Source organism: Botrytis fragariae (assembly GCF_013461495.1).
Source record: "Botrytis fragariae strain BVB16 chromosome Unknown tig00000163, whole genome shotgun sequence".
Classification (NCBI taxonomy): Eukaryota; Fungi; Ascomycota; class Leotiomycetes; order Helotiales; family Sclerotiniaceae; genus Botrytis; species Botrytis fragariae.
In genome coordinates, this window is record NW_023500999.1 from 1,309,492 (window position 1) to 1,333,752 (window position 24,261).

The 24,261-nt window shown below is 40.3% G+C and overlaps 6 protein-coding genes across 6 annotated transcripts; 3 read left to right on the forward strand and 3 right to left on the reverse strand.

Annotated features, from left to right (window-relative positions):
• Positions 1 to 803: 803 nt before the first annotated feature.
• Positions 804 to 2,415, forward strand: Bfra_009991ia (uncharacterized protein; the record flags this gene model as incomplete). Its single annotated transcript, XM_037340326.1, has 3 exons — positions 804 to 1,344; positions 1,590 to 2,331; positions 2,385 to 2,415. 3 exons carry the CDS (start codon positions 804 to 806, stop codon positions 2,413 to 2,415), a joined length of 1,314 nt encoding a protein of 437 aa, XP_037189549.1.
• Positions 2,416 to 3,026: 611 nt separating this feature from the next.
• Positions 3,027 to 4,992, reverse strand: Bfra_009992 (uncharacterized protein; the record flags this gene model as incomplete). The annotated part of the gene is made up of 3 exons (XM_037340327.1): positions 3,027 to 3,566; positions 3,625 to 4,297; positions 4,352 to 4,992. 3 exons carry the CDS (start codon positions 4,990 to 4,992, stop codon positions 3,027 to 3,029), a joined length of 1,854 nt encoding a protein of 617 aa, XP_037189550.1.
• Positions 4,993 to 10,366: 5,374 nt separating this feature from the next.
• On the forward strand, positions 10,367 to 12,101 carry Bfra_009993 (putative glycoside hydrolase family 72 protein; the record flags this gene model as incomplete). Its single annotated transcript, XM_037340328.1, has 4 exons — positions 10,367 to 10,381; positions 10,531 to 10,830; positions 10,890 to 11,105; positions 11,160 to 12,101. The coding sequence occupies 4 exons, from the start codon at positions 10,367 to 10,369 to the stop codon at positions 12,099 to 12,101; spliced, it is 1,473 nt and encodes a 490-aa protein (XP_037189551.1).
• A 2,079-nt stretch (positions 12,102 to 14,180) lies between these two features.
• On the reverse strand, positions 14,181 to 15,342 carry Bfra_009994 (putative glycoside hydrolase family 12 protein; the record flags this gene model as incomplete). The annotated part of the gene is made up of 3 exons (XM_037340329.1): positions 14,181 to 14,527; positions 14,581 to 14,930; positions 14,984 to 15,342. 3 exons carry the CDS (start codon positions 15,340 to 15,342, stop codon positions 14,181 to 14,183), a joined length of 1,056 nt encoding a protein of 351 aa, XP_037189552.1.
• Positions 15,343 to 18,629: 3,287 nt separating this feature from the next.
• Bfra_009995 (uncharacterized protein) lies at positions 18,630 to 20,416 on the reverse strand (the record flags this gene model as incomplete). Its single annotated transcript, XM_037340330.1, has 3 exons — positions 18,630 to 18,696; positions 18,750 to 20,292; positions 20,386 to 20,416. 3 exons carry the CDS (start codon positions 20,414 to 20,416, stop codon positions 18,630 to 18,632), a joined length of 1,641 nt encoding a protein of 546 aa, XP_037189553.1.
• Positions 20,417 to 21,625: 1,209 nt separating this feature from the next.
• Positions 21,626 to 23,166, forward strand: Bfra_009996 (uncharacterized protein; the record flags this gene model as incomplete). Its single annotated transcript, XM_037340331.1, has 3 exons — positions 21,626 to 22,328; positions 22,401 to 22,667; positions 22,721 to 23,166. 3 exons carry the CDS (start codon positions 21,626 to 21,628, stop codon positions 23,164 to 23,166), a joined length of 1,416 nt encoding a protein of 471 aa, XP_037189554.1.
• Between the last annotated feature and the right edge of the window lie 1,095 nt (positions 23,167 to 24,261).

Below are 24,261 nucleotides of genomic sequence, written 5' to 3' on the forward strand. Positions count from 1 at the left end.
CTGCTGAGCCGATGCAGACTTTTTCACAAGACTAATGCCATTATTTTCCACCTCCTGCCAGAATTAAGAGACTGTGAGAAGACGGCGCATCTGCTGATCTCGAAACACTGATGGAACGAAAGGCGTGGATGTAGAACTCGGGGGAAATTCTTAATGAGGAAAGCCTTCTGCTCCATTCTCTTTGAAAATCTTCGAATGTCAATCGTCATGGCTTTCAAATTAACTTTTGAATGCTCTGGCGATAAGATATCTAACGATGATCTTTGGCAACTTTCTGTTATTCAAAATAGATTTACCAAGGAAACTGAAGATGGTCCATTTATTATTGTATAAAATATTGGGAATATGATATAGGAACTAGAAATAATCATTTTTATTATGTTCCTGAAGAGTTACACAGTTCTTATTCCGAACAGTCTCATGCTTGGTTAGAGGAGTGTGATGTAGCTTGGAGAATTTTTTTGAATAAGGAACCATCAGGTATCGTTTGGATTCCTTCAAATGTGGCTAATCTTTCGGATATTACACCAAAGCGAACATTTGAGAACACTCCTAGTAAATCTCGTCAAAAAGAAGAGAAGAAGTCAAGAGTAATTGATCATGAAGAAGATGAAGATGATAATGAAGTTTTAGTAGCACGAGGTTCACCTACAAAAAAATAAGTACCACAACCTTCCGGTTCTTCTAGGGAAGAAGTACAAAAAATTTCTGGTTCATCAAGGATACTCGGTCGACAAGTGCCAAAAAATCCTGGTCCATCTAGTACAATTACAAGGGGAAGATCTTCTATCAGTGGTTCATCCATGACAGGACCATCAAGACCATCAAGACCACCAGTTCCATTATTCTCTGGCCCTTCAAGAATTACTCAATTCTCTTCTTCTCCTTCGAGTGCATCACGATCAAGTTTACCACCACCTCCACCAATCAATGTTCCTGCCCCTATTATTTGTTCGAGGTCATCATCTGTCAATTCTTTCCCAGAGTCTCCAGTGAGAATATCTGGACATGGTGCTGATATTTCAATGCCGGATGCAAATTCTCCAATTCTTTCTGCTGTTGCCATGGGTAAAAGACCACAAATTCATGATTCTGATGATGAAGATATGATGGATATTGGGATTAGTGATTCCGATATACCGGCAAGTTTTTTTGATGAATTAGGCATTGAATCCGATATTGAGGACGAAATACCAGAGTTAGTCACCCTTAGTGATGCAAGAATTCTTTCGGTTGATAGATTAAATGATATTGCTCAAGAATCTCAAATAGATCCACATCCTTCGGTTGATGATGAACCTCAGGGTATCGAGATGGAAGATATTGAAGATAGACCCATACCTAGTTGGTGTTAATCAAACCTCTATTTATGATAAAAACTCAGTAAAATTACTTCAGGGGCATGAGAAAGGTTTACATGAATTGGTTCAAGCTGCGATGGAATTTTCTGGTTTACCTGATGATAAATGGGTACGAAAGAGAAAAGAATCTGGTTTATGGAGTGAATTATCCGTTTTATATATGGTTACGACTGCCGGAATTAGTTAAAAAAATCCTTGAACGTGTTATATGAGACAATTTACCAAAAGCTCTACAAGCACCAGAAGATTTGGTATTACGACATAAGATGAAGAAATCAATGGGAGGTGATGAGAAGGAAGCTAGACCTTACATCTATATTCATTGTTTGGTTAATTTCGAAGGTGATTCTCGCACTACGGATGAATTAAAACAGATCATATCGAGTTTGCAGATTTATATTCGAGGATACAGTGAAGAAAATGATGAACAATCTCAAAATTTCGCGAATGAAGTTGATAATGCCATTGAATCTAGGGGATCAATGTTTCGTCCAGGACAAAGAAGATATGTGGAGAAAGAATCTTGGAAAGAAAATATATTGAAATGGATCAAGGCACTTGGGTTACGGTTGGAATTCGAAATCATTCATAGTTGTGGTAGTAAACCATTGTCTCGTCCTCTTACCGAAGTTGGATATGCACAAAGTTTGGATCGACTTGAGCAACGTCGAAAACATAGATCATATGATTACATTATGGATTTGGTGGAGGCTGTGTGCAGAGTTCATTTTATACAAGAGTATAAGAATAGGCAATACATTATATTCAATTTGATGGAAGCTTCGGATGGAATGTGTGACGAGATATTATGTACGAGATTTGCACAAGGTTATATTGTAAATGATGGAGGATCTTCTCATTGTGCAGCTGGAATTAGTGTACACACTAAAAGAAGATTAGGTGATGAATATTGGTCAAAAGTAAGAAAGGAAATATTTACTGGAGGTGGAATTGGAAGGAGAGAAAGGAAGTTTATGATAAGTTTATGTCAACTGCGAAGGATATGGCTGATACTAAACAAAGGTTAATTGATTTGAAGGAGAATTGGGATTAAAAGAAAGATGATCTTGAGCAGATGAATCTTAGAATTTCGGATCAGGCTGTACAATTCATGAGAGATCGTCAACCTTTAGCAGACTTTTTAGAAGCTTTTGAAGATTGAATAATTCGAGGATATGAATCTTTTTATCTTGATGTTTGGAGTATTCTATGAAATATTGGAATAACAGAAGATTTAGATGCAAGCAGGAGAGGGTAGAGCGATGACCGAGATTGAGAAACAGTGCAGTCCAACATATGTTCTTACGCATACTCTGACTGACATTCTTGTTGTGGTGGCTCTACAGAAATATCCCAGTCAGTTACATGTTTGAGATTGCAGCTCTGCAGAGAACTGTTGTTCAGAGACCTGGAAATGATACTCTGGGAAATCTATTAGTAATTTCCAGATAAATTATAAACCACAAGACCTTACATTAGCACAGGGTCCGCGGACATTGTACACAGCTCTAATTTTACTTCGCTCAATGTTGAAAATAGGAATATACAAATATGTTAATAGGTATTGATTGATACTACTAGCTCAGAGTGGACATTATATGTCTCCTCTTGTGATCGCTCAAAGAATTCAAGTTGAATACATGAACGCCTAAACCCAACACTGACTCAACAGAATTTGAGGCTACCGCTTTCCCATCCCATCTCACACTCAATGTCCTTCAAGACCTCTTCGATGGGAGTTGCATATGTGACATCACCTTGGAAGCCTTCAAAGCCGTCTGTGTTTCCTGCCCAAATCATTGCCATGGGTACAAGAACAGTATTACCCTCAATATCAACACCAATACTATAAATGAGACCACCAGAATCACCTCCTTCAGATGTCTTTTCTTTTGACTTTTGTGTATCATCACTAACGAATACGTGTTCATCTGATGTTGAATTCTGATTGTGAACAATAGCTTGAACAACATTCATTTCGCATGCTTTCCAACCCGTTGTTCGACTTGAAGCTTTGAAGTAGATACTCTTCTCATTCAAAAGTGAGAACGATCTTGGATGACTGACATTGGACTCTATGGAATCTTGCAAGGCTTGACACTTTGTGATAAAAGCCTTACGTTCATCTGATGACCAATACTTGTCTCCGAACTTTTCGATAAATCTCAAAACCTGAGGTTCTTCTAGGAAATAAAACGGAGGTAACTGTTAAAATCATTAGTTATTTTCTTCATCCAAAAACCAATCCAAAAGTCAACCATACCTGATTACTAGGATCAAGACAAGCATTGCGGATTAAAGCCCAGTCGAGGATTCCATTGAACGTAGCAACTGTGCGCCATCCCTCTGAAGCAGCATAGACATAGCCAGCTTGAATACTGTATTTCTGAGCTTCTTTCAAGTGTCTGGCACAACGAATCTCTTCTTCTTTATGACATTGTATACGACTGGAGAAATCCATCTCAGGACACATTACTTGGCGTTTCTCTGCCTTTTCAATTGCAATCCTAGCATGTTTAAGCTTGTATTCCATGACTTGTAGAGTTGCTTTATGATCTTTGAATGCGGGTATCGAAATCTTAAACTGTTCCATTCCGTCGTTGTATTTGTATATTTCAGATGAACGTTCTGGGTCAGGAAAAGCAACATGGCTACACGTAAGGCTGTAAAGTGTGTTTTCCTGTTGCAGAAAACCAGTCAACGAACCAGCCGGATAGGTTCTGTCTTTGGTTTCTCTTCGTCCGACAGAGAGACCAGGGCATGGAGTGTCAATCAAGTAGACGTCAGGAAAATTCTCAGTAAGAATGACGCCCGGGACGTGGGTGGAATCGCTTGAGCGGAGTTCGGTACCGCTGTTCTTGTTTATCTCATCTTTCGACTTTAGTTCCGAGCTTTTCGGCTTTGGATGGTAGATTTGACAGATATCGATATGGAACCTAAATGATGGATCAGTTAAGAGCCCAAATGAAATAATCAAAGGTAAAACGTACTTTTCATGCATATCTCTTTGATACTTTTGATTATCCAGCTTCTCCTTGATGATCTTCTCCATACCCTGTACGACTTCGAGAGCAGCAACCTTGTGACTTGTGAAGTAGTGAGGGGTTTGAACACAAACATGAATGACGATAGGGTTAGCATATTTGTCTGCTCCGAAACCTAGATGGAGAACGTTCAAGATCCATGAACAGTTAGGAAGCGACGAGATAAGGAAAGCCTTGAGCGGAAGACGAAGCTCATTCTCAAAACATTGAATATATTGCTCATCGTCGGCAGTGTGAACAGCGGCAACACTTTTCTGGAAAGAATGCCAGAATGGGTTTGGGACAAAACCTGTAACAAGAACATCTTCGGCTTTTTGGCTGGTAGCAATGACTTCCTGTCCTCTAAGACCGTACTTATGACGGTCTTCTTCGTTGACAAGCCAAGGAGACATGTTCTGAGTTGTCGATGTATTTATCGGTGTTTGTTGTATATCTGTGTGGAGTATCTTCTTTTGATTATGGTTGAAAGTTTTAGGTTCAATTCTGCTTTGAAAAGGAACAGAAGAGGGTCTTTTATCTACATCCTGTTTGTGCACAGACATAGATCTGAAGCTAATAGTCTTAGTGTCAGTCGGGTGTACAGCCATGGTTATTACAATCTATTGTGTTGTTACTGATCTCAATCAAGAATATTGTGATTCAATTTAGACTATTCACTCCTCTCAATGATGCGGATATCAACAGCATTAGACACGTAAATTAGACTCAGAATTATTGTCTTTCTCTCACACAAAACCACTCACTCTTATGTAGTGATTTTCACAAATGCCATTGAACTATAATTCGTTTTCAGCAAGTCATTCTTGTGTATCTTAGAGCCATTTCGTATCTGTCTCCTTATCATTATTCCTTTTTGTTTTTTCTTGATTGTTCAAACTGTATGAACGTGGGTGAATGACTTCAATTCAATGGCTACTGTATTGAGCTCTAGGCGAATGCGAAAGAGACTAGCTCTTTCAGTAGTGCCTATATAAGGCCTACTACTTTCTGTACATAGCTAGCTCTTTAGACAGAATACAATATAGACAATTAGGACCTACAGTTCGTAGGTGCTACGTCTTTCGTATCCTTCTCAAACCAACACAAACTTTCACTTATAACTTTGGATGATGATTCATATACTTGGTGTAAGAAATCATGTATTTTGAAAATCAGATGATTTCACTAAGCTATATAGTAACACATGATGTACTATCTTGTATAGTCTTATCATCTGAGAAGGTTTAATACTAGAAGAAACTCATCCAGAAAAAGAAGAAGCGGTTCATTTTTTTATTTCAATAAAGAAGAAGAAGAAGAAGAAGAAGAAGAAGAGAGAAAGGTGAGAATGAAAAATAGACATCTCATGAATCACTCATTTTTATCGAATCGATATTCTAATTTTTTAAGTTCTACTAATGAATATTCATCGATTGTTTAGTCTGAAATGACAGGTAACTAACATTTCTTCTCTTTTTAATATAGGAGACTAACTTTTTTACTTTAACATTAAACATATAGTATTTAATATACTATTCTAGGATATAATAAAGTAAAGGTGTATAAACGTAGGTGAATGACCTTATGGCATTAGGCCACTGTAGTACAATAAGCGAGAGGCCTAGCCTCAAATCATATAAGGGTTGCTTCTTCCTGTTGATAACTAGTTCTGTCAGGGTACGGGTAAAGACTTATATTGTACCATAAGGGTAGAAGAGCTATGGAAGAGAGAGGCCCTATTTATAAGAAGTAGGGCATACTAATAATCAATGCTTGAGATACGAAGGCAACTATAGAGCATGTAGTTAGCGTTGTAACAAGTTCTTTAGACAAAATATAAGATTAACATCTAGTATCTACCATCATAGGTACTACGTCATCTGTATCCTACTCAACCCAACAAAAAGACATCTAAGGATAGATAAATGTATTTCACTCCCCCAAAACCTTATTAGACGATGTTAATAGACTAATAACTTTATAACTTTCTATTGAGTATCCATATGCATATAGTTATCAATAGTTATTAATTAGACTCGCTTATAATATTTCCCGAGCTTTGGCCGTAACGACTAGACTACTCTCTATACAAGTAACAATCTTCTCAATCATATTACTCTTATATATCATTGATATTGACTTTTAATTTCTCACCATAAGATTTCCCTCCACTCCAACTTTTAATTCTTAAAAAATAAACACTAAACATCACTTTCCATATTGTAAAAGAGTAGAAGGTGATAGGGTCATAAAGTAAGCCTTCGTATATACTAAAGAAAAGCCACTATAAACGTAGTGCCTCTGATAGGGGAGAGGAATAGGAGGCTCCAGATAGCATTCACACAACACGTAGGGGGACAAAAAAAGGTAGGAACAGACTGCTTTTTAAACTATACCAGAAAGATCTATGAATACTAGCTACAAGATGAGACGAGTGACCAGCATGTGTTTTCCGCGCACAATATTAGTCATTACTACGCCTATTCGAACCTTTCTATGTGTTCATTCATCTGTAATGATTCTCTCAACAGTAACATCACCTTCCTCGTAACTAATCAAATTCTCATTATCTTACAACTAAAACTGCTTGCTCACAACCAAGATAAAGCTTCGGATAATTGATTCTATATCGTCTTCCTAGACCTTTGGACCGTCAGCATATAATGATTTTAAATATTTCCAAGTCCATCTTGATGTATTTATCCCCTTTACTGGCGCTTTCTCTTTGATAGTGAATATTGTCGTAACAAGATGGTAGCCTGAGCCGGAGATAGAAGAGGGAAATATGTGAGGAATCAGTACATTCATCTGTTCTTACGTCAAATTTGTCTCCAACGATATTTACATAGCTAGATAATAACTTGATATATCGTCGATTCATCTCATCTTTCGAAGCAGCCTTCATTCCCAAAATTGATTGCTCACGTGATGGTTAGCGGTTGACGAGTTTTTTGTTGCATATCTAAAATCGGGATCACAATCGACAACGTCGATTACGGTTTTAGTTTCTTTCAAAATCAGATGTGTAACAAAAGGAATCGAGGATTAATATGATTGGCTGGCAGAGATTGAATATGTATATATATATGGTTGTTTTTGCTCTGCACTTCGTCGGCAGGGAATCATGGTTGCATGCCGCATTTTGCTTTCGGATTGATAATGGAGTAGAAGACTAGTCATACCTTTTCAGCGGCCCAAAGTTCAGCTGCTAATACTACAGCGGGTGAAATACCACTCAATAATGCTGCCGGTACCTAATTTAGTGGCACATCTGTACAAGTTAACAAAGCCAAAAAGATTAGAGATCCCTACCTTCATTCAGCTCATCGTCAAATGAGCTGTTGTGCTCACGCTGAAAGCAGCCAAGTTGAGGGGACTGAAGCCCTGCGAAATTCCTCGAACTCACATTTGATGATCCTGTCGAAAACAGAGCCTTTGCACTTGTCTATCAGTACCACCCACTGATATTTTCGACACCCAAATCAGGCTTAGTGTATCTTTGAAAAAAATCATGAATTTGAGGGATAAAGTAGTATCTCTCTAGGCCAAAGCTCGAGGAGCATGTAACGCAAGGAGTGACCCATTCTCTTCATCTTGCGATTGTATTATCAACAGACCGAGTATGCTGTGCATACGGAGTACGTTGTGTACAACACGGAGGCGATGAAGCCCTAAATAGTGGTGTTCGTTCGACCGACGTTCGAGGAGACTGAAACACCGATTGGTAAACAGCGGTAGTTTTCCAGGCGTATATCTAATTATACCACCAAAAACGGAGTCTCCTCACCTTGTGTCAGTGCCCAGCTCCCACTTCTTCCCTCTTTTGGGAGAGAGTTTGAGCCAACTTTCGAAGGAAAGAATGTATTGAAAATAGACAGGATCAATGAGATTTTCCTAGAACTTGTGGATGAAAGGAGAGAGAAGAGTAGAAGGGATTTGTATATGTTGGTTGTGCACAACTAGTCGGAACACATTCGCCAATGCCCCCGACTTTACACAGAAACTAACCAGGTTGATGCTCACAATCCCATATTGCGGAATAGCCTGGAACGCATATGAGATATTCTCAAATCTCACCTCCAGCAGAGTAAAGAAGTTCGTCGTGTCTTCCCTAAATATCTCCAGGAATGAAAGAAAATTACCTCGTTACGATGAATGTCTAGAATTCTGCTCTCGGTCTCCAAAAATGTACAGGAGGCGTACAAGTAAGCATCGATAGTACTGACACAACCCAACGTCATCTACTAGCAGTGAAGTATAGCTACGAGTTTCAGATATCCGATCACTCGCTCCTTCAATTTTCGAATTCCGGCTGGAATATGTTCAACGACCGAGAGGGATTTCTCTTAATCCTCACTACTCAAGCCGAAGATAAGCTTGATTTAAAGCTTGAGATTCCTACGAGGATGAGATCCTACATTGGTATTAAAATATCACTACAGCCAATGCCGGTAGGTGGCGAGTGAACAATCGTACTAAGGTATTACCAATAAACTTTTGTCCCATCGGTGGCACCAATCAGACGCTCGAGCATGCTTACTGTTTACGGGCAGCAGATTCATAGGTTTAGACATGCAACAAAACTGCTGAAGAAGTGATCTAATTGGTTACCCGGTACTCGGGATGAATTGAATGATGGGAAATGTAATTTTCAAGAAGAAATGAGATGAGATACCAATCAAGAGACATACGGGATATGTTGCGGTGATCAGCAATGGAAATACGATATTCGTCCGTGTGCGAGAACTTTCTTACACCAGACATTCTTATACGATGGAGTCGGACAAGCGTGGTGGATATATCGTGAATATTCTTCGTATCGCGATAAATGTAAAATTCGCGTGAAAGGTTCCCAGTTTGTATGTAGAATGTGGCGATACGAGCCACGTTGATTTTCAATTGGCTTTCAAGATGTATCCTATTTAAAGATGTCGGTATTCTTGACATACCGATAAAACCAATTACCCGTGTTGAATGGAACTACCTCAGGACCTAGTAGATACTGCGTGCCCGTGTTACTACAATTTTGCGCAGCCTGTTGAGCCAATATTAAGTCCATCTCAATCTCAATCTCACCGCAACACAACAGGACCCGTTGAAATATATATTTATTTCCACGTCCCAACATATTAACAAGCTCCTTGATTTCTTGGAACACCCAAAAGATCAACCAACGGCTAACGGCAATTGAGAAATGCAGATGGATGACATCGGGATTATATCGGATCTCGGATCTCCATTCACCTCATTGGTTTAATTCTGTATCCCCTTTTCTTTTTTTACGGATTACCATAGTTGAATAGCCGGTCGGACAAATTGTGATGTAATTGAGAGAAAATCACCGTTGCGTGTCTCGTGGTTGTGGTACATCAATCTTCATCCTAGTCCTAGGGAATCATCAATCTCTATCTTCATCAAACAATCACACAATCGAGATGAAACGATCCAAACCTTCATACTTAGACAGATCCTTGAGAGGAAGCGGTTATTAATTTCATCTTAATAATCCTCATCACATCATAAGCCTTTCCTATTGTAGATTAGTTTTGTGTCTCGTATTGAGTTTAATCTCTTATCAAAATTAATCTTATCATGGATTAGCCCCAATCGGGCCCCTCAATTATTCAAGTATTTGACCGTGTCATCCTTCCTTCAGTCCAAAATAAGCTTCACATGCTCCACCTTTTATTTTTTGAAGTGAAGCTTCCTTGATCTTTCTTTTACTCTTCACCTCTCTCTCTCTTACTTCTCACTTGCAAGAACGATTGATTTAATTTCATTTTGTTTTGGAAATCCTAACTTCGCTCGTTTGAAAGGGTTTCGAATTCGAGTAATAATACTTCTCTCTATATTTGCACTGTTAAAGATTTGGTCCATCCCATCTTTGCTCTCCCAATCGCTCTCGTTTTGGTTTGTTTACAGTACTACCTAACCTACCTACCAATTAATTACTTGATCAAATTTTGGAGGAAGCCAGAAATCATGTTGTCTTCTATGGTATGTTTGGAAATCTTCGATCTCTTACAATTTGATGGCTTCAATGGCTTCAATGGCTTCATCGCACTCGATCCGTTAAACACATGCATAACCCTCCTATCGATTGTCGTGCAAGCATATTCAATACTAATTTGTACTCGATCATGTAGATTCCCACAACCGTCCTCGCACTTTGCGCAACAGTTACACTCGCTGTACAAACGATAGAAATTCAAGGTTCCGATTTCGTCAACTCTGTTACCGGTGATCGATTTCAACTTTTGGGTGTCGCATATCAACCAGGTGGATCTTCAGGTTATAATCCTGCAAGTGGCGTTGATCCTTTGAGTGATGGGGCCGTTTGTTTGAGAGATGCCGCTTTGATGCAACAATTGGGTGTTAATGCTATTCGTGTGTATAATGTGGATGGAAATCTCAATCATGATGAGTGTGCGAGCATCTTCAATGAGGTGAGTGATTTGTGGCTTCGAAGTTCATTTTTGACTACAGACAACTAACATCTTTTTAGGTCGGCATTTATATGTTGATTGATGTTAATTCTCCTCTGTCCGGTGAGAGTATCGATAGAAGCTCTCCATCGACCACATACGATGTTTCATATTTGAACAGAACTTTCGCAGTTGTTGAGGCTTTCAAGGATTACCCAAATACTTTACTTTTCTTTGCTGGAAATGAAGTTGTTAACGATGATGACACTGGAGGAACTGTTCCCCCATACATGAGAGTAAGTTTCCAAAACAGACTCTCCATCTCGCCCCAAATAAACTAACACATATAGGCCGTTACTCGTGATCTGAAGAACTATATCTCAAAGCATGCTTCCCGCTCCATTCCAGTTGGTTACAGTGCTGCAGATGTTCGCGATATTCTCCTCGATACATGGAATTACCTTCAATGTACTACTACCGGAGATGATTCCGATCCATCAAGAGTCGACGTCTTTGCTCTCAACAGTTACTCATGGTGTGGAGATTCTTCATACACTACTTCCGGTTATGATGTTCTTGTTTCGGATTTCAGCAATACTAGTGTTCCCGTTTTCTTCTCCGAATATGGTTGCAACGTTCCAGCTCCTCGTGTTTTCACAGAAGTTCCAGTCCTTTACGGTCCATTGATGACTCCAGTTCTTTCCGGTGGAATGGTTTATGAATTCTCTCAAGAAACCTCAAACTATGGATTGGTTACCATCAATGATGATGGATCTGCTCAACTCCTTTCTGATTACAACACACTCCAGGATCAATTCAACACCCTTAACATTACTAGCATCCAAGGAGTCAAGGCACAAAACACCACTACAACCGCACCATCCTGTGATTCATCCCTCATCACTAGCACGACTTTTGCCAATAACTGGACTATTCCAGCTGTTCCACCCGGAGCTGAAGATCTCATCAACAACGGTATCAAGAATGCCAACAACGGAAAGATTATCTCGGTTTCAAGTACCAAGGTCACCCAAAAAGTTACTGATGTTGGAGGAAATACCATTTCCGATCTTGCCATCACACCATTAGCAAATGATGCAAGTAACACACCATCCGGTGAAAGTACTGGCTCAAATGCTACATCCAGCTCTACAACTTCATCTTCATCAACTGCTACTGGTACTTCATCCGCTGCTAGTTCTACAACTACCAAGAAAAGTTCGGCTAGAAAAATTGAAGGTAGCATGATTGCTTTGGTAGCTGTTCTTGGTGTTGGATTGGTCTTGATCTAAATTCACTTTTCATACATTTTTCTTACAACATTTCGATTCTTGCACATATTTTATTTTTTATCATTATCGCATGCATGCATACGCATTTTCGTTGTACATTTGCTTTTGTACATGATGTGGCTGGATTCCACCGAATACTATAAGTCATGAGATATGTAATGGGGATTATCTTCTTGGGGGATTTCGTTAGGGTGATATGGATTGGTGGATTTGATGGTATTATTCGAAGAACGATACTGGAATTTTTGATGGAGAGATTTGGGAGAGCAATTTTGGAGGGAGATATTGGGATTTTGGAGGAAGTTGTATTTTGAGGAGGATGTGCCTATATATGGGCTTGATGTTTTTGGGGTGGTGATTGTGTGAATCAAGGAAAATTAATGAATAAATGTGATACCTTTCTCAAGTGTACTATCTCTTTCGCGGTGAAGTTGTGATGTCATAGAATGATTATGTATTATGGATTAGAAAGTCTGACACGAATACTCGTAGATTGATACGATTAAATGGTTGGTGGGGTAGTAGGTAGGGTGTGGGAGACGGGAGAAGAAGTCAAGATGAGAGTATGAATAACTCAAAGAGAACGGTAAGTGATTTCGATAGTATACACGATGTAATGTTACATTTTGTATAAGAAAAACCAAGGGAGTATAGGGAAGGGGAAGGGGAAGGGGAAGGGGAGGGGAGGATGGGCTGGTGATGTGATGGATGAGAGGAGGGAATCCCGGAGCAACTCAATTTGTCGACACGAGAAGCGCGGCAAGAGTATGGAACGCTTGTCCGATAAAGTGATGGAAGAATGTATATCACTATTTTGCGGAAGGAAATATGGGAACATGGGAACTCATCTTTTAGGTACAAATTTGGATATGTTGGGAGGGTAGCGAGAGTAGTGCGTTTGTGAGTGGGAGATTGGATCGCGTCTATGAGTATCAGAGAGATGTGTATTGTCATGTGAGGAGATGAATGGATGGATGGATGGATGGATGGATGGATGGGTGGGTGGATGGATGGATGGGAAATTGGAATTGGAATTGGAATTTGTCTTGGTCGAGGAGATGAAGAGATGAAGAGGTGAAGAGGTGAAGAGGTGAAGAGGTGAAGAGGTGAAGAGGTGAAGAGAAATGTTGCTTTGTCTAGATGGATGGATGGATGGATGGGTGTGATATACCTAGGTAGTGGTAGGGGTAGATAGATTGGGAGATTGGGAGACGGAGAATGGGAGGGTGAAAGGGGAATGAATAATGAGGTTTGGATGTTGGATGTTGGATGTTGAGGATGGATGGTGGTGGTGGGAAGGGATGGTGGTGATGGGAATGGATGGTGGAACGGGAATGAGGATGAGGATGAGGCGTGTATGCTTGGTGTGGGGTTTTGGTGTGGATGGTTTTGTGATGTTGATAATGTGAGAGGACATGATTGGAGGATTGGAGGGGTTTGGCTGGGTGACGATGGTATGGTATGATCGGATTGTTTTCTTGTGAAACGATTGCTAGTAAGATCCTAGGCGGTTGTCGGTAGCTTTTACCTTGATTCATGTATCAAATAGAAGATGAGATTTGAGGAGAAATCAGAAGAACGAAATACCGGACAACAGACTGCACTCACGCGTGGGGTAAATAACCCAACCTCAAATGTATCCACATATCTACATATTCACATATTCACATATTCACATCATCACATCATCACAATACAAAATCAAAGACATCAAAGTTTGAAAACATGCAAATATGTATTCAAAAAAGAAAACCCTCATCATCATCATCATCCAAGAAAATAAATATATACAAAATCTGCCTGTAGTACATCAACTAGACATTCCTTCATCTTCATCTGAAATATCTCTCAATCATCAAGTCACCCAGACCATTTCGTGATATTCAATTTAGGATTCGGATATAATCGTCGCGATTACTGTAAGGCTTAAATATTAGCTTTAAACTTCTTTTTTAACGCCTGGTGGTTTTTTTGCTGCTGTGTTGAATGTGATGTGATGTGATGTGATGTGATGTGATGTAAATAAAGATGTCAAAAACTGATAAACTATTCGTGAAGACCTAGTCTCACTCTACTGATTTATGCAGCAACACATTGGGAGTAATAAGCATTTTGCTCCACGCAAGTACCAGTAGCACAGGTGAGTCCTCCCGTGCAGTTACCATACAAAGGAACCGAACCAGTTGAAGAAGAAGCAGTGGTGCTGGTGGCAACAGCGGCAACACTGGTTTTGGTAGAGGTGGCTTTGGTGGTGGGGACTGCTGCTACGGTGGTTTTGACTGTGCTGGTGGCTTTGATGGTGGAGGTGGTGGTAGAGCTGGCTTTGGTAGATGTGGTGGGGGTAGATGACGTGGCTACGACTTTGACGGAACTTCCCTGGGTGATTGAGACACTGTAGGCGGTAACGTCGAAGACGGCGCTGGTACCTGGAGATGGGAATTAGTATGTTTGATGGGAGGTTGGAGAAGGGATTTCTTACCGGTGAAAGGCTCAGTGCCAGCTTCCAAAACGTTAATGTATTGGCTAGTAGACCATCCTTCATTGGTAGCCAAGTAGTTCAAGAAATCCATAAGATCACCATCGAAATTGGTAGCTTCGGTGGAAGCAACGAAAGAGTAAACAGTGGTGTCTCCGTTTGGTCCAGAGTATAATTTGAATTCATAACCAGCAATGGTGGCGGTAGCGACAGGGGAACCGGTGGAAGAAATTGGTCCAGCTCCTCCGATGGCAGCTAACCAAATCATGATTTCATATTCGTTGGTTCCTCCAGCGGTAGAGGCAGTGAAGATATCCCAGGAGACATCAGCGACGATGGATGATCCGGTGTATCTATGACATGATTAGAAATATTTCTATAGAAAATAAAAGTGAAGAAATCTTACCCCCATTTCCAAACGGCAGGAATGGCAGAAATAGAAGAGACCTTGACACCAGCGGTAACAACTGAGTTCAAAGCAACATTTGCGTACGACTTAACGCTGCTTGAAGCACCAGCCCAACTCCAAGATGTGGACCAAACAATGGTAGAACCACTCAAGGAAGTGACGGTCGAACATTGAGATCCGGATGTGGCTGAATCTTCACCCCAAAGATCTTGGTAGACGGTGTAAGCACCAGTGGCAACACTGTCATATTGACCACAGATTTGAGTAGATCTCGCTTTCAAAGTTTTATCGGCAGCTGGTGCGGCAAAAGCAGCACCAGAGAAAAGAAGAGGAAGTGCGACCTGCGTGAACTTCATTTTGATGGATGATTTTTCGAGAAAGGAATGTGAGGGTTAAAAAATGATGTGTGGAATGATTTGTACAAGAAAGAATGAATCAACTTTTGATGGCCAAGAGAAAGGGAATATTGGCACGAGAAGAGGAGGAGTTATATATGAGAATGGAATGATGTAAGCATGTGGTTATTGTGCGTCCAGAAGGAGGAATGGACGTAGCGCCACTCTTTCGAAATAGATGAAAAATAGATGAAGTAAGATGAGTTGAGGGGTAGAGATGGATCTTTCGATAAGCGACATGTAAATATAGTGAATGAATATGGTGTTTCATTTTGACAAAGATAGTTAGATGCTCCGTGTTGAGGAAAGATTCAGGGGTGATTTGTGGGGTACATGAGTCTAAATATTTTACCGATCCAATGATAAACTTTATTCGAACGATGATCATGGTTGATGGGATGAAAGTCGTGAAGGATAAAACAAGGCACATGGATGTCCTCGTGGACCGTTTCGTTTATTGACAAACTGGGCAACAGCGGATATGCATTTGACAAGCATCACAGCGTGGGAAATTCTCCTTGGCGCGAAACGATTCTTCCAGAAAATATACATGTCATGTCGTTTGAAGATTCATGTACCTAGTCTGGACTTGGGGTACCGACGAACGAGTAACTAAAAATAGGAGAACCATGGAGGATTATTGAAACTGTATTCGCAATATCCGATCTTAATGAATTAATCACTTTTATAATATACTTGGAGATTCGATCTGGAAGGCTTTTAGATTCAATACAATACTTCGTATACACTTGTCTCATATATCTCGGGAGCGATCCGAAGGATCCGAGGGGACCGATTGATGAAAGGAATGGTTCACGTAATGTTGGTCGCGTATGAAGTGTATTTCTTCTCTTAATGACCACATCACCACATGACCAAAGCGGAAAAGAAGAAGATCTTCAAATAAAAAGAAAACCTTGCAATAATCTTGTATCCATCAACTTGCATCAATTGTGCTTCTGTGGTTCCAAAGTACCCGGGTATAATTGAGGAGAGTGTAAGCGAGCTGAATTCGCGCTGTCTGTAGGTGGGAATTCTTAAGCCCGTATTTTTTCTTTTAGAAAGGGTGGTGATCAACGAAAAGAAGTTTTGCCGCGTATGAATCCACCGGGGTATTTAAGGCGAATGGAGTATTAAACTTTCAAATCCGAGTTTTGCTATCCGTATATAGCAATACAGAATTTTATGAAGGTCAGATGTATGTAGATCCAACGGTACTTGGTGACTTACCGGTGTAACTAAACTCCACACTGAATTAACGTTGTCTTGAGTCAGTCAGTTTGAACCTGATTGATACCTTGCCGGTACATGTTGATACGATACGGAAATTAATATTCCTCCATGGAATTGTTAGCTATGAAAGTCTTCTTCCGCATTTTAAGTTTGGGGCATGCGAATGAAGTGCTTGAATGAATTGAGTGTTGTTGGGCAATATTGACGTTATTCCGAAGTTTAAATGTTCGGTTTTGGTCGGTGTAATGATACTGTATTATCTCGATGTCAGAATGGACGCTGCATATCGGAAATATAGTGCGGAAATCTTTTATCTCATGAAGATTGAAACACTTCTTCAATCAAATTTGTGAAAGGGCTAAATGTGATAGATATATGCTCGCACATTATCGATTAAATTTTCGTGATTACAAAAGTAAAGATTGACCTCCTTACCCCTTCCCGATAATGCTCAGAATTTTGACGTATCAGACCTGAAATTCTATTTAATACCATACCCTCAAGTACATAAGGAGTGTTTTTATGCCGTAAATAATCAAGAAAATAATAATGAAACTTATCCATCAACCACAAATAATCCGTCATCCGATTCATCTAAACATCATTTCCGAATTCACGTCCTGAGTACTCACAGTCCAATCTTTCGGGATCCTTGTACCGCAAAAGAATCGAAGAGATTGTGTATCAAGATGTCTCTCATGATACAATACTTCGTCCCAGTCTCGAATTCCTTCTCAAGTCCAGAGATCCAAATTCCGTGAAGTATGTGCTACCAACACCCAGATCTCATGTCTTGGCTACTCGGGACGGCTTGGAAAGGGTGATGTGGAGTAAATAGGATTTTTCTCCGCATGTTTAGTTAATTTAACAATGGCTACACTCTGTAGACGAAGTAATAATTATGATACAAAGTGAGAAGAGAAAAGTAGAAATTACAAACCCGAAAAATATGAGCTGCCGATATGTGACTGAACCTTGACATGAGACAGATATATACGATGAACTACTTATTAGATATACCCCTTTTTGAAGCAGAGATTAAATATGAAAGCCGATATGATCGAACTCGAGATAAATGTCTTGAAGAGTACCTACTAGGTAGGTAGTGTATAATCATCAATTTGTAGTTTGATGATTGACTGCTGGTATATGTTTGAATCTGTTGTTCTTGTACCTATTATTAGTTCATAATTAATACTGACCTAGGTATATGGATCTTCAAACTGCCGTTAGCACTCCCGTCAACACTACCGTTAGCAACATACCCCACAATCAAGAAAGTAGCCTTCTCTCTTCCCTCTTCATCCTCTATCCTTGACATGTTCGTATCCAGTACATACATGCGATAAATTTTGTAAATCGTGTGTCAAGCATCATTTATACGTTTGAGAATAAAAACCGCATCTTCTCTTCAATTGAAAGCCCAGGATGTAAATTATATTTGAAGTCCTCAAATCAAGCCAACGACGGTAGTCGATACTTTGTGCTACCGGCGTGGCAGGCGTGGCAGGCGTGCAGGTATATGCACGCCAAATTGACAAGACATGATCCGTGCATCTACCGCTGGTCTAGTCTATATTAGGAATAGCCCACATCAACCGTACTTTTTTCCAACTTCACTCCATTCGTCACAAATCATGAAAATTATCAGGTGGGATGCCACAATGATTTGTACACGATTGTGTATATGAGATTGTATAATGAAAAGCTTACTAGATCGGCTCAGTTCTATTTGTTTTTGGATTCCTGTATTCTGGATTTTTGGTGCTTCATTTTGGCTCACTTTGGCTCATCCTGTCTCTATTTGTCCTTGTTCTGTCCTTCCTCAGGCTTGATCAATCCAACCCAATAACTTTCAGACCCCATCAATAGATCAAAATCTTAACCGCTGATCATCGGGTACATAACTCATTCGCAATACTATCAATCATCACTTCCTCAATTGAAACCGTCAATCCATCATCGCCCTACTACCCATACCACTCCCAAACCAAATCATGCAGACCATCAAAAACCTAACCATGAATTTCGAGTTTCATGGAATGAACCTCAGGAACTCCAGGAACCCAAAACTTAGAATTCCTGTGCGGATATTAGTATTTGTCTGTTTTCTGGATTAAGAAGGTTGTACTTACATTCCAATATTAGGAACACCACGTTTTATAAATTCCGCTTCCTCCCAAGGTTCTAAAAACCTAAAGAACTCATTTCTGTCCCGATCATATGCCGTAGGGTTGTCAATTTGGATCCAACCAGGTTTCGTCCCCCCATCTTTTAACCATGTTAAACCCCCATATCGAAGCCATTGTTCCCATCGTAAATACATATCGTCTAGACCATGATCATCTACACGTCCGCTAAAGTGAGCATTTCGCACCAATTCACCGAAGCTGAAATCTGAATCTACATCCCCATGCACGCTTAAAGCATTCGAGCCACCGACGAGTGGTGTGAATCGAAAATCTCTGGGGCCTTGTTTGGAGATGTAATCGACAAAACAATACAGGTAAATCTTTGACGCACGCTTTGAAAATTCCTTACCCCGATTGCTTCCAAAGAAGGGAAGTTCCAATTCATCAAGTCTATCAGGATCTTGAATGAGGCCTCTCGAATACTCATAACTAAAATGTTCGTGAGCAATTTGGTTGTTATAATCTTCACTATTTTCGTGCAGCTTTGGAGGAATGTTCTTGAGCTTGCCTAAATTTAAGGCGATTGCGGATATTTCTTCGGGGAGCTGTTCCCAAAAACACTCGGATTCTTTAGAGCTGAACCGACCCATTGGACATACAAGATCATTTTTATGATAGTAAATTCGAGGCTCAAGTATCGAGTAATCTTCTGAGGGGATTTTGGGCATTCCGAGGTGACAGCCAAAGCCGAGTTTATAATATTCTAGACCAATGTACCGTGAGAGGCAGCTGACATGTAACATCGGAGGAACAACTTGCGTTGTTATGAATTTGAATGGATTCCATCGGATTCGAGAGGCATAATCCAGAGGGCCATTGATTATTCGCTGTTTCTCATTCTCCCATAGTTTTTCAGGTCCTTCACTCCAAGTCCAGATGTCAAGGTTTCTTGGATTGTCATTTGCGACGAGTTCCCAGATTTTAATCCAAATTTCTGTTGGCAACTTTTTCCGATGTTCAGATGTCTCATGTGCCATCTTATCTGTTGCAAGTTGACCGGTTTCTTTCTTGTTGTCGGAAGGTGCAGTCGACATTTTGTGTATTGTTTTTGACAAAGTTACCAAGGTTCTTACCGCATCGATCTCTTGCTCTTGGTAAGTGTGGTATGCTTCCGTGGCTTTTCCTTTTTCTTTTTCTTTTTCTTTTTCTTTTCCTTTTCCTTTTCCTTTTTCTTTCCAATCCGGTGATGAAACGATGAGGCCCTTGGTCTGATCAGTATTGGGTTGATTTGAGTCATCGTCAATGATAAGTATCGGCTTTTCTGCACAATCCAAAGCTTTGGTTGGTTTCGCAGCTTTATAACCTTTCGGAAGACATGAGTCGAAAGAAGGCGCCATGATAGATTGAAGTGTAGTTGACAGAGGTTGATTTTCTTGGGATGTTGTGAGTGGGATACCTTTTTTGTTCTCAGTATGAGATATTGACGGTGGATGGTGTTGTGATATGATAATGTCAAGGCTGTGGTGCTGCTTCCAAAGCTCCTGATCTTGACAAGGGAACTCGAGTCGAAGACTTTGTTTGTAATTGTTTAGGTATGATCAATAATTGTGGTCCGAGCACCCGGTGTGGATTTATTCACCAGACAGAATACCAGAATACAGCAGAGTCATCTGAAGAGCACCTCGACCGTACTCACATATCACCTTATTCACATCTCTACTACAGTAAGTTCTTCAACGTTACGTTTCTACTGCTTATGTTCAATAACCTGTTATGAGAAGTACCCTACTCACAACGTCTTTCATTTATCTAGTAGACGCATTTCTCACAAGATCCAAGTTCTTTAGAGAGAGACCTGATTTGGAGGACAGCTGAGAGTTGAGCCGCAGGTACCCAACCAAGCATTGTTTGTTTGAACCTTACCTAGGTACAGTGAATGTTTTTATATCTTTCTCTCTATATCAAGTATCAAGTTAGTTACAGCAATCTTTAATTCACAAATTCCCCTGAAACTATAACTTACATTCACATTTTATACTACATAAACTTTGCGGAAACTTGCCTTTGACCTTTCATCTTAAATCTTAAGTTTGTGTTGTGTCCTCACATGATATTTCTCTCAACCTTCTTGTTTGCTCTCCTCTGCTCTGTTCTGTTTTGAACCGCATTGGATTACTTTCCTTGAATTACTTCCCTTGAATTTGGATTCATGGATCATCAATCATTATACAATAAAAGCCATAACACTTTTTGGAGAATTCTTTGTAAAGGTATACTAGTTATCTATGAGTGGTCAAATATGTGAGTAAAGTCTTGCTCCACAAACCATCCCCAATATATGATGTAGTTCTTAAATAGAGAAAAGGCTTTGTTCAGGGGAAAAGTTCGGCAGAGATCTTTGGACTGTCAAGGTTCCCGAAAAAAGTATTGAGATCTCAGGTTAGGGTGAAAGATGGTTACCCGATCTCTGCAAGACCAAGGAAGGATTCCTCAATCATCGATGGCAGCAGCTTTGATAAAAACATCCTCCTTGCGAGGATCGGGGATCAAAGATTGTCAATGTTTATCCCCCACAAACCCCAAATATCTTCGAGATTGTAATTTTCAACCTTCAACCATTAACTTTTACCAGCAACCACATCTCTTTGGATTAAATTCAGAGATACTTCTCTTTTCTTTCCTCAGTTCAAATCATCAGTTTCACGCTCTTTTATCAAGATCTTGGATTTCATCTACCAATCTTGGCGCTCATTTTAATCCTTCTACATACTTCTATGCTCTACCAAATTTGCGCCTACAATCTTGTTGTCAAGCTACATCCGACGAATCTTGCCTCTAACTTTCTTGTTCAAGATCGGAAAACTTCAAATTTCGTCAAGATGATTGACGAATCAACTCCAATCGAACAAAATTATGTTACTCAGCCTTGCTTCCCTTTCGACTTAACTTACCGTCCTGCTCTTCACCATACTCACCATGGATTGAAAGCTCAAAATCGCATTAACCCATCGGCTCATCATTTCCAACCTCCTCAACTTCATCTTTCTTCTCCGTTTGACGTTTCTCTCATCTCACGCCATCCTCAAAAATTGGGCTTACGTCGAATGAAAAAGAGCGACAATCTTGCTAGCCTTGCAAGAGCAGAAATCAATTCTTACCGTGAGATTGTCATGAGAAATGACACCAACCCTTCTTTTCCGAAATTCGCAGACTTTCCAAAAGAAATCCGTCTCAAAATTTGGGAAGAATATGCCAATAACTTAACACCAAGAGACATACCTGTTTGGCGTCTTAGGAATCCATTTGTTCATTCATCCACCAGTTGTTACATCAATATCTATGATCATATCAGCAAACGTCTTCAATTGATTCCTCTCAGTAGTGGATCAGTACGTCATTATGATTTCAAGTGGGTTTGTCCACAACCAGATATTCTTTACATCAATTCTGAAGCGCGGAAAGTTGGTTTGAATATCTACACACAAGAGAGTTTGAATGGTGCCTTTTGCTCCAAGATGAATTGGGAACTTGGTTCGGAAACTGGCCCAGCAACTATCTATCGTCACATCAATGGATTGGATCGTATCATGCCAATGTATGATTTTTCCAATGGACACGAAACTTTTTGGATCGAACATGAACATTAACTTGAAGGACGCATTGCTCTCAATGCTTTTCTCTATGATTTGGATCCAAATCAACCAGTTCTTTCAAGTGACACTATGCTGATGTTGATGAAGAGTTCTTCAACCGCTCGGGAAAGACGTGAACTTTATGACATCGAAGTGGCAAAAGCTTGGGCAGCAGTTATACCATCAACCGCTATACCACCTCCTGGTAGAACACTTGGTCACTTCCATCCATTCCACGTCAAGGAGGTTACAATCTACTATCGCACCGAGAGTCTCATGGGAGTAAAAGGTAAGTTCCCTCCCTCATTCGATTTTCAGTCGCACATGACTAATTACACACAGAATTCAAATGGACCAGCATCTCCGAAAACCATCTCCACGATTACGAAGGCTATCAGGCAATGGTCAACATGAAACGCGCCGTTAAAATTGCTTACCAATACTGGGAATTACAACGTTATCGCACTTGGGTACATTACACCGGCCACATGGATCCTCATACCACAGCTGAATTGGTAGAGGATCTCGACACACCAGAGTTCAAGAAACGAATTGGAACGATGAGTTATCTCTTGTTGACGATGACGAGAGATAATCCGGGTTTGCAGGAAAAGTATAGGTCGAGAATGGAATATAAGATGGCGAATCCGAGGAGAATTTGGAATGAGAGAATGGAGGAGGTGTGGGAGGAGAGAGTACCGGTTTTGCCAAGGATTCAGTTTGCGGTCTGTGGGAGGAAGGAGGGGGGATTGAAGGGAGTGGTTAGACCGCCGGGGTTTAAGTTGTAGGGGTGGTATGGGATGGAGGTAGAGATGAGGGGAGAGGTGGAGGTGGGGTGGGGTGCGAGGATGGAGTTGAGTGTTGGGGGAATGAAGATGGGTATCTGGTGGAGGGATGAATCAACTGTGAATTGGGTGAGGGGAATAAAATGGGGCTTTGGATGTGGTGGTTAAAGGCAATTTTTCTGGGTCAATTACGTGCGCGTTAAGGAATGGTGGTTTGGTGATGTTTCAAAGGGTTGAATGATACGATGGAAGGCTTGGCACGACGGGAGACTTGATACGACAACAAGCTTCATGCGACAAAAAGAATACGATACACGAAAATCGTCCTCAACACTGTTATTACACAGAACAAAAAAGAATGACAAAAGGGTTTCTTATTTTCTTCATTTCTTTCTCCTTGTAAATTAGAAAATTAACGTCTATATTAGTAGACTGATAGTTTTAGTGTCATTTCCTATAACTAGATTCCAATGCGCGGTAAATTTTGAGGGGTGGGGGTAATAGATAGAATAGAATGGGATAAAATTGAGATTGAGATTGAAAGGAAGGAAACTAAACTAGTGATAAAAATTGTTTTGGAATTTTCTGAATGGGAGAGTGTGCTTGCTGAGTGTGGTTTGTGGGATGTGATGTGCCGCAGTATCTGCGGAGATGATGATGGGATGGAATAGGGGCAGGCCTTATCAGAAATCTTGTCGGAGCTGCGTAGAAGAAACGAAGGAGAATGGTGCAGATGAATAGTATTTACGCAGTCGTAGCGTCTCAGTATAATTCTGCGAAGTATAAGAGTCAAGTGATACTGGCCCATGTTAGCGGCACTCCTATATTCGAATACAGTGCAGATAACTTACCGGAGCTATACTTCGTGGGAACGTATTACCCTTTGAGAGATTTCAGCAATTTTTTCTTACGCATGCTGAGTGTCGATGACAATTCACTTCCTCTGTATGCTGGTACCCTCGCAGACCGACTAATGCTCTAGATAATTCTGCTGAGGTCATGACCACTGGCACTAGTACCAAGTTTTGTTCTTCACAGCTATTTATTCGCAGATTGTGAGTTTCAAGCCAAAGCAACGATGAGGGAGAATGTTTTAAT